The following is an 11,022-nucleotide window of genomic DNA, read 5'->3' as shown; positions in this document are numbered from 1 at the left end:
AGTGGCCGCAAAATGAATTTGCTCCCGGGGGCACAGCTTTGTTGTAGGGGTTTTTGGCGCGGCCAGGCTAACCTTCTTCAGGACCTGAAGAAGGTCGGATGACCGAACTGAAGAAGGTCGGATGACCGAAATGTTGTATTAAAGTTTGTATTAAAGTTCCTACGCACCTGCCCAACTACAGAGGTGTGCAAAAGCGTCTTTGTTGAACTGTCAACTAGAAGAACCTGCCAAGCATGCAGTCAAAATACTTTTTCATGCAGAGTATACTACTCATGTCACAGTTTGGCTTGCCAGGGAAGTGTGTTGTGATATTTTTTATTTTTAAATATTTTTGGGGGGGGTTTAAACATTTATTTCTGACGGGGCAGTGGAGAAGTGACAGGAAATAAGTGGGGAGAGAGAGATGGGGGAGGATCTGCAAATGACCCGGACTGGAACTGAACTTGGGTCGCCGGTGTAATAACCCACGGCAGGGTCAATGTCTTGTAATTCTTGGTGAAAAATGGATGCATGCTCCATAGGTCGGAATATAATTGAAGAGTTCAGATGCAAAAACCCCTAACTCCATTTCTGAATACCTGCACTTCTATATTTTTAGAGAACCCAGTTGTTGGTTTGGTATACATTCATGTACTTGATAATACATATAAATAGTTATATTACATAAATAAAATTTAAAAATATGCAATTTTGATAGCTTTGTATTAAATAAAAATGAATTAAGATTATTTTCTGAAATGGCACTTAGGGGGTTTTGCATCTGAACTCTTCAATTGTAGATAGGTTAACATTTACAATTTTAATACTACAAAACTTTGCAACTTTGTCTACTTCCAATAAGAAACACTTTAAATTACAGGTTAAATGAAATTTTATTTCCCCCATCATCCAACATTGACCATGATAAAGTGATTTTTTTCATTTGAAACATTCACTTTTGGTGACACTTCACTTGACGCTGGCGTCATACATATGACATAACAGTGTCATAACATTGTCATAATGCAGTCATGAATGTGACATGAACATTATGTCAATGTCATAAACATTGTATGACTTTGTCTTTAAGTGAAATTTGGTTATGATAAAGACAGGCCTAACAATGTCAACTTTTCATGGCCATAAAATGTTTATGACATTGACATTATGTTTATGACTCGTTCGTGACACTATTATGACACTGTTATGTCATACGAATGATGCCGGCGTCAAGTAGAGTGTTACCTCACTTCAATCTTAAAGTAACAATTGGCCATTTATAGAAATATGCTCATTTTACAACAATTCTTCAGGTAAATAACTGGATTTACTTCTCTTCAGTTGTTGTTATTCCCAGTTCCAAGCTGCTTCATTAAACTGAAGGGCAGCAGCCAGCTGTTGCTGAATGACAAGAAAAGGAAAAAAGTGATCTGCAAGCTATTTTAATTCCATTTGATTTTAAACCAGGGTTCTGGTGTCTATAAAGGAACAGGAACTGGATTTCTGATTCAGGACTTGACAAGCCTGCCTGATCATGGGGGTTGTTTTCAGTCTGAAGTAGATTCACAAAACCAAGACCTTGGGGACCTTGTTGAATGTGTTTGTGAAACATGTTCTCAGAAGCAGAGAAAATTTATATGTTTGATGATTGCTACTGCTACTCAATCAAAAATGAAAGGAGAAAGCATCACAGAATAAGCTTGGTGGTAATCCAAAGACCACTCGCAAACAGAGATTCCCTGCCTAATACAACTTAATACATTACAGGGCACACAAAGATTGGGACATTTGGATGTTTCTTTTTTTAAAGTATTGCTATCTTTTAAAGCTTTAAAGGGGTAGTTAGCTAATTGTTTTCAGTCATAGGTATTTCCTTAAAGTGCCATACTAGATACAATAGGATTTTGTGATGTTACAGTGTAATTACTTGTTACTTGACAGTAAGTGGTCTGTGGAATCAGGTATAAAATATTTGATTTATTTCGAACAGGATATGTTGACTATGTTCAATATCAACGATGTTTTTTTCCCATTTGTTAAGCACTTTGAGTTACATGCCTTGTATGATACAGTGCTATACAAATACAATTATTATTATTTGAGGAAACTGAGGCCTTCATCTTTATCCAGTCCATGAATGACGTAAGAGGACCATGCTCAGGCGCAGAGAAGTCGACCTAGTGTGGGGGCAAAGGGGTCAGTTGTCCCAGGCCCCAGGGAGAGAGTGGGTCCGCAATTGGTTCCCCATTACATTGTTGTATTGAGTTGGGTTAGCCTTTCTGATGACTGTCCTGGGCCCCAGCCAAAGCTGTCAGTGGCCCTGCTCAGATGAATGAAAGGGTAAGGATGTCACTGTGGGACCACATTCAACCACCTAGTGGTCATTTTGAAAAGAGCTGCCATACTTTATTTGTAGTTTATTTGGCAGGGACAATGCAGTGCACATTGTTACAAACATGACATGGCAGAGCCATGACACAACTTGCAGATGTGAGTACATGGAAGGTTTATAGCTAGATAACTAATTTGCAACCTCAGTCCCTGATCAGGCTACCTACTCTAATAAAACATATAAATTATCCAAAAGTACAATTGTACAATACAGTATACAAGACAGTAATAAGCCATCTTGAAACATGCTCCCTATAATATAAAAGCCTTGTGCATTAACAAAAAAAACAAGATGATGAGGGTGACCTATATATGCTGTGTGTGCATGTATGTCTGTTAACTATTGTGTGTTATGATTACATTTTTGGTTTTCCTTCAGCCAGTGTTTCAGTTGTCTGTTAAATGTTTTAAACTCTGTTTGGATTTTTATTACAGTTGGTAAACTGTTCCACATTTGAGTTCCAATAACTGAGAAACTAGACTGACCAAAAGAAGTTTTGCGCACCACTGCAATGCAGTTACCATTCACTGCTCCTCTGGTGGCCACTCTTCTTGAGCTTATTTTTGTTACAAATGGACACAGTACATCTGGAGCAATATTATTTGCACATTTAAAAATGAGTTTAAGAAAAGAGAACTTCATAAAATTCTCAAAGCTTAAGAGGTTATATTTCTTTACTATGAGGCAGTGGTGCCACGTTATTGGTTTCTGGTCCAGTATCTTTAATGCCTGTTTATATAATGATAAAATAGGTTTGACTGATGTCTGGGAGGCTTGGCTCCATACAGTAATACAGTAAGATAGCTGGGACAGTATCATGGCATGAAAGAACAGTAAGGCTGCCTTGACAGGTATGTGATGCCTTATCATTCTAAAACAGTTCAAGTTTGTTCGAAGTGTTGTGGTAAGTTTCTTAATGTGTTTATTAAACTTAAGCTGAGAGTCTAAGATTATTCCTAAAAATTTAAATTCTTCAACTTCGTCTATTGTGTCCTGGTCAATTTTGATAGAGCAGGAGGCTTTACCTCTTATGGAAAAACACATAGACACTGTCTTTTTGATGTTCTTTTTGATACTGACACTGTAATGCAGGGGTACCCAAACTTTACCATGACAAGGCCCTCCATATCCCGGTACATTCCAGCCAAGGCCCTCCTTACATGGGTCGTGACACACTATTTGTTCTGTGCAATCATAGTCTATGTCTCTGTGTCATTGTCCCATTGCAACTTCACAAGTGGCCCGAGATAGGGCTCCCCATTGGGATATATAAAATAATGTTAATGAAAGTAAATGTTCAGAGATGCAATCGATTATTTGAATACAGTTCTCAACTAATGGGGACCTGCCTGAAGGGATGTGGCAACTGGTTAATTGTATTGGCTGGAACAAATGTAACGGATGCCACAGGTTCAAGCCGAGTGGCACAGATGACCTCAGTGAAACAAATGTGGCAGGGGTTTCACTTTCTAATTCCCAGCTCTGTCTGTACACATTCATACCACCAAAAGCCAGAGGTAGACTGGATGGATAGCAGGTTTTTCCTTCCAGCTGTGCTCTCTCAGGTGATTTCACCAATCAACCTGGCTTAACTCATCAACCTACTGGCTTAGGGGATGTGGCGATAAGAATCAGTTGGTTCACGGAATTGGCTGGAGCAAAAATGAGGCCTTTACTGTTCTACCCCGGTTGTTCTACCTGTCAGGCCTGGAACAACTGGACCAAATTCTTTCTTTTTTCCTTCATTCTTGTCTTAAACTCGGAATTAGTAGGCTAAAATGGAAAAAAAATCTGTTGTATTCTGCGGTTGTTGTTGTTGTTGTTGTTGTTGTTGTAGCCTACATATGAACTGAAATTGGACATCTGTACAGGGTGTTCTACATTCCAAACATTTGCTATGCATTTTTTTTTGTCTTCGAGTTTACAACGTGCATTAGGAATTTGCCCAACTTTGTCATTTTCAATATGTTAGGTTTTTTTTCTCTATCATTTAGTTTTGGACTAAACACGGTAATGTGTTTCTTACATCAGCACAGCCTTTTTACCCCCAAATGTGACTCAACATTCCTCCACTACACGTCGTACACCCGGAATTCCACCAGCAGTTCGGTGGGATACTCCCTCTGTTAAGGAATTTTGGGCTTCCATGCCATATATGGACATTTTGATATCAATCACAGCCAAGAGAAAACGTAGGCGGGGCCTTTATCAATTTATGGAGCGATCAACTTTCCATATGAGGGCAGTGATTGGAAGGCAGAAAGGAGAGGAGGTACCTGAAGTGAGAAATTTATTTAGTGTTTAGTATAGAGATTTAGCGAACTCCTTTACATTAAACAATTGCAGTGTTCCTTGGCTTTTGCGCGACACGGAAAGATGGCTAGCTCCTTTAACAAAGGACCAGCATATGGACTGTCAGCAGAGGTTAAAAGTAAGGTATGTGTATCAGATGAGACTTTAACGGGTGCGTTTGTCTTGCTGGAGGTGGTGACACCGCATAATGTAATGCATTGGAAAACCTTCTCCATCCTCTACTGTTTTCCAGAATAAAACGCGCGTTGAAACCGCGTTTCTTCATCAACATCTGTACATTCAATTGTCTGCAAGTATGGTCTTATGGTAAAGTCTACATTGTGTAATATTTATCAGCATGGCTTGCTGAGCTTTTATCCGCGCAGGTAGGCCTATAAGCTACTTTGTGCAACTTTAAAGTAGGGGCGTTGTCTTTGATTCTGCACAAAAGTGATGTCAAACGACAGCGTTGCTTGCATCCATGTTGCGCCATAAGGATTCTTTAAATATTTGCTTAGGCTACAAGATGCATCCGCTCTGCTCACAGGGCTATCGCAACTCTCAGTGGTCTGTTAAACGTACAACTTGTGCAAACTATAACACCTCTCGCAAATCACAAAGCTTCAAGCCACTGCCAGACAGTGTTTGGATGTCATATTGACGCTTCAACTTGGTCTTGAAGGCCTACCGTCATGAAGAAGGTCCCATTTTGCAAGAGCTGTTGGGGCCTGTATTTGAAAAGATTCATATTTTGGGGTAACTTTGCTGAATGTCTTTGCTGGTTGCCTATGTTGCATTTGTCTTTGTTGGACACTGCTTTTGAAGAATTGTGGCCTATGAAATCACAATGGATTGTGTACTTCAAGTGTTTTTTTTCCCTGTAAATCTGCCATATGAACATTCCACTATTGCTGTGATCCCTTCTAAATGCCCTGTGCAAACATCCTGGCAAGATGAGGCAGCCGTCACCCTTAGTTATCTACATTGGTATAATCTGCTTTAAGCTTTTATGGTTAAACGGTCGTGGTTTTGAAACAAAGTGTTGTAGTTGACTTAAGTTCTAACTTATGAAGGCCCTGAACACATATTGAAACACAGACACACAGCATCACAACACACAAACCTATTCATGATAATAAACCAGTTAATGACAATACTAATTTAAGGTAGTTATTCATGTGTAATGGTCTCAAGTTGAGAAAAGAAAGCAGTCACACAAGTTATGTAAACATGAAGCCCCTATAGCTCATCAGGTTCTGCTGTCTGTGTGGACTTAAATTCCTCAGTTTCCCCCAATTCCTTATTTGTCCCTGACTTTGGCATACACCATTTGGATGCTGTTACACAATATCTGAATGACTTCAAGCTGAGGAAGAAAACCTCTGGCACATTTATTGTGAAATGACTGTGAAATTATGAAACTGAGGCATGCTAACATTTATTCTGTACACAACCTACAACGCCAGCTATCAACCTACACTTAATTTGAAGTCATTTAGTGTTAATAGTAATTGGCAAAGACAATTCAGGGCATTTTATAAGGCATTGGAAATTTGTACGTTTTTAGGATGAGCTGTGGCTGCAGGACTGCAAATGTGAGCACTTGATAAATACAAAATGTTCTCAGTGTTCCCACTGAGATGGAAGTCCACAGTTGTTGCCTTTTTACCAGTCAAACCTCAGAGGTGCTTTAGCATTTAGATTCAGTGTAAGATATATTAGTGACGAATGGAATGTTATTTCCATTTCTTAGCATGAATTTTCTTTTCTTTATTATTCACCAGCCACTGTGCCTATTCTCCCCCTACAGATTGCACAGAAGTATGACCCACAGAGAGAAGAGGAGCTGCGAATATGGATTGAGGATGTGACTGGTGCTACCATTGGAGAGGACTTTCAGAAGGGCTTGAAGAATGGCGTCATACTATGCGAGTGAGTATAATTGAAGTGTGTATGGTGATCTGAAAGTGATTCATTAAGCTGTTATTACAAATCTTAATTTCATTTTAAAAAAATGCTTTCAGTCTCATCAACAAGCTCCAGCCTGGAACGGTGAAAAAGGTCAACAGTTCAACCATGAACTGGCATCAGGTATTATAAGTTAATTATAGCCTGTATTATACAGGTAGTCTTTGATATTTGGAACATGCCCTACTGATTGTGGGAATGTATTATTCCATGAAGGACATTTAGACAATTGCTTTAGAGTCAATGGTCAGGTCAAGACAGTAAAGCAGAGTCTGTTTCTTGTGCTTCTTTGCAGTTGGAGAACTTGACCAACTTCATTAAAGGCATCACGGTGTATGGACTGAAGCCTCATGACATATTTGAAGCTAACGATCTGTTTGAGAATGGCAATATGACCCAGGTTCAGACCACCCTCCTAGCACTTGCTGGAATGGTAAGGACAACTGTTAATTCCTTTGTATTCAAATCACAATTACTTTTAAAAGGCAACCGAACTTTAACTACTGTATGTTTAGTCTTAAGGAGCTTTCAGGAGTTTTACTTTTAGTGAGCTACTTTTGTTCCCCTGACCATGTATGGCTTGGCCCAAGGTTTAACTCAAGAGGTTCTGTGGACCTGTTACTGGAAGATGTATATACCAAATATGGTGCCACCTTCTTGTTCCACCACTGTTCTGATCCTCTTGATGCTGATTGTGTGAATATTCACATTGGCTGTTTCTAGGCCAAGACAAAGGGAGTACAGACATCTGTTGATATTGGGGTCAAGTATGCTGACAAACACGAGCGAGGGTTTGACGAAGAAAAGATGAAGGCTGGTCACTGTGTCATTGGACTACAGGTAAGTGTAAACTCACTGTATGCTTGAGAAGCAGTCCACTTTTTTATTTAATATGTTTTGACATTTTGACAAATACTTTTATGTTAAACAACAAATGTTTTGCAATTTTGCATTGCTGTGTGATTTCAGATGGGGACGAACAAGTGTGCTAGCCAAGCTGGTATGAATGCTTACGGCACCAGAAGGCATTTGTATGATCCTAAAGCTCACATTCTTCCACCCATGGACAACTCAACCATCAGCTTACAAATGGGGACCAACAAAGGCGCCAGTCAGGTGAGGCCTTCATTTTCACAACTGATCAGAATTACAGCAATAAAAGAATCATTGAATTCTACCTGGAATGTCAGCATTAATAGAGGTGATGGCTGAAATATCTGTGTAGACATTTACCAGTGTGTTTGTGGTTTGCTTTTAGATTTTTCTGTATGTTCTGGTCTGCGAAAATGACAAGCTGTCTCATAATGTTGTCTGCTTGCAGGCTGGAATGACCGCCCCAGGTACTCGGCGTGCCATCTATGACCAGAAGCTCGGCACCGACAAGTGTGACAACTCCACCATGTCACTGCAGATGGGCTACACCCAAGGAGCAAACCAAAGCGGTCAGAACTTTGGCTTGGGCCGGCAGATCTACAACCCCAAGTACTGTCCAAAGGGTGAGGATGAGGAAAGGGAGGAGAATGGAGAAGGAAATGGAGAAGGAATTGTAGAAGGAATTGTAGAAGGAAATGGAAATGGAAATGGAGATGTAGGAGAAATAGAAGAAATGGAAGAAATAGAAGAAGTAGAAGACGGTTTCATTCCTGACTACCAGGATGAGGGATACCAGGGGTACCAGGATGAGGGACAGGATTACTAGAGGGATTTTTGTCTCTTTTGTAACTTGACAAAGGTCTACATAGTTACTGAAGTGCCTTAGTAGCCAGTAGCGACAATCTATTAGGACCAAGCATTTCTGCCGGAATGTGCTTATTAGAATGTGCTCATTTTTTGTGGATTACTCTATTTGCTATCTTCATCAAAGGCACAAGTTTGACTTATTGTAGGCACACCCTGGACATTTCCAGCTGATGCAACTGCTCCGATGAGGTGGGAAAATAAGATGCTTTTCAGAAAAAGTGGCACATGTCTCTGTAAGGACAATTCAGACAAACCAAAGAGCTGCTTTAAAGTAGGTGCTTTACCATAGGGCTGTGAATTTCATGGAATCTGTAAGATCATTGGTATTGTCAAGAGCCAAAATCAGATGGTATATAATCATCATTCATACACTCTTGTTTGTTGACAAATGTGATATCATATTGAGTACTGTCTCATATTTTTAAACAGGACTTTTTTTTAAAACTATCATCAGTATTATGTATTAATGAAGGTTGATCAGTCCCAGTATAGTTCATTTTTTTAGAAAAGGATGAAAGGGCTAAACAAAAATGGTCAATTTGTTAAAACTTCCAAGATCAGTTCCTTGTAAAAAAAGTGAATGAAGTTTGTTTTCTTGTAAATTACCAAGAAATACTATGTCTATGTTTATAACTATTGAAACTATGAAATGTTGACTTAAAGGCATCTTTTTTTTTATTAATGTGTACTGCGAAGTGAATTACTTTAAACACCTTAATAATGGTCAAACACATAAATAACTTTTACCTCACTCCAACAATGCACTCAGGTAAAATGGGGCAACCAGCACAGCAAAATGGTTTAAACCTTGTCAGTAGTTCAAGGGGCACATTAAATTGTTCATTAAATGATGGCAACTCTAAGATGATGATTACAAGGAAATGGTTAATGTTCTTGTCATATATCGCAACAGCCAGTTTAGTTTATTTTTTAATCCCAGCTCTGAGTTCTTTGGATTTCCCTGGGACAGATGTGCTGGACATGTTTGCACATTATGAGTATACATTCATTTTGACCAGCGCACACTTATTTTGGTACAATTTTCCATCTAGATAAATAATTTGTGCCATTTTATCTGCAGCAATACATTGAAAAATTTAAACCTGCAATCTTATATATTAAGTCCAACAAATTGAGTGCTGCTATCTTGCGACATAGTCATGCCCCTAGGTTTTTTTTTAGGTTTTTTTTTTAGGTTTTTTTGCTTCATTTTACCTGGTGTCCCAAATAATCTGATTTATATTTTTTGCTTTTCTTTTAAGTATTGTTTTTCTTTGTGTTTCTGTTCATTGGTGTACTTCTTGTGACATGCAGAAAATAAAGATAATTTGGGATGAACCAATTGTGGTCAAACAACAAAAAAAGCATACTCCTGCATTAAAAAACCTACATATGGGAATGAACGAGTGTCATTGCTTTATATATCCTCTGTTGTTTAAGAGTCTGATGCCCTTTGTCACTTATATAGGCTACAGACATTTTACCTTTTAAGGCATCACCCATTTCCTTATGTAACCAGTGACGGCGTGCCTCTGTCAAGCCTCAGCTGGATTTGAGAAACGGCCAACGAGAGGGTTACAGCCTGCGTTAAACGTCCTGTTCTCTGGCGAGAGAGAGAAGGCCCAAGATAAACACAATCCTGGGGTGCATTTCTCGAAACCATAGTTGATTACTACGTCAGCTACTTTATTGTTTGCAATGCAACTTCCCAAGTTCCTTACAGGCCAACAACTACGCTTTTGAGAAATGCACTGATCAGTGCAATGAGGAAATACTAAACAAACAACAATTAAAAAAAAAGAAATGGTGTATGAAAGATTTTCTATAATATTTCTATATACCCCACATAAATCCCAACGTGTGGCCCTTTTTTTGTATATGCACAGCACTACCAGTATATTCTTCCTCTCTTACTTGTGTTATAATAACATTTCATTCCTTGCAAGGCTAAAGAACTGTGAGTTGAGCAAGGATTTCATTTTATTTGACAGAACTTCACCCAATTATCTTCAGTCAAAACATCCTTAGGCCTACATTGGGCTGTGGCATAGATTACGTTTTAGTGTGAATGCTGGGCTTCTCCATAACAGCAAGAATTCGGCATGAGAAGTTTTATGCAAAAGACACAGTGAGACTTATAGTAGAGCAGCTACAGGGAAAATCGTGCAAATTATGATACAAGCGTGAAATTCAGCAGGTATGTGCTCAAGACCAATTTGATTAAATCCACCTGATTGGCCACTTGAAATGGCAGCCATTTTCCAAGATGGCCGCCAAAAAAGACCCCAGAAATTGATTTATTGCATAGAATTGACGTAGAAAATTATGATACAAGCATGAAATTCAACATGTATGTGCTAAGGACCAATGCGATCAAATCCACCTGATTGGCCACTTGAAATGGCGGCCATTTTCCAAGATGGCCACCAAAAAAGACCCCAGAAAATGATTTATTGCATAGAATTGACCTAGAAAATTATGACAAGCATGAAATTCAACATGTATGTGCTTACGACCAATACAATCAGATCTACCTGACTGGCTACTTGAAATGGTGGCCATTTTCCAAGATGGCTGCCAAAAAAGACCTCAGAAAATGATTTGTTGCACAGAATTGAGAAAGCAAATTATGATACAACCAAGAAATTTGA

The 11,022-nt window shown here is 39.0% G+C and overlaps 1 protein-coding gene across 1 annotated transcript; it reads left to right on the top strand.

Moving 5' to 3' along the window:
* Window positions 1-4,567: 4,567 nt before the first annotated feature.
* Window positions 4,568-10,517, top strand: cnn2 (calponin 2). Its single transcript, XM_063219136.1, has 7 exons — window positions 4,568-4,807; window positions 6,474-6,595; window positions 6,688-6,754; window positions 6,927-7,064; window positions 7,355-7,471; window positions 7,601-7,747; window positions 7,953-10,517. The coding sequence occupies exons 1-7, from the start codon at window positions 4,748-4,750 to the stop codon at window positions 8,328-8,330; spliced, it is 1,029 nt and encodes a 342-aa protein (XP_063075206.1). The 5' UTR covers window positions 4,568-4,747; the 3' UTR covers window positions 8,331-10,517.
* Window positions 10,518-11,022: the final 505 nt, after the last annotated feature.

The sequence above is a fragment of the Engraulis encrasicolus genome, chromosome 16 (assembly GCF_034702125.1).
Source record: "Engraulis encrasicolus isolate BLACKSEA-1 chromosome 16, IST_EnEncr_1.0, whole genome shotgun sequence".
NCBI lineage: Eukaryota > Metazoa > Chordata > Actinopteri > Clupeiformes > Engraulidae > Engraulis > Engraulis encrasicolus.
The sequence above is the reverse complement of the archived record's forward strand: the minus strand, read 5'-3'. Positions and strand labels throughout refer to the sequence as shown.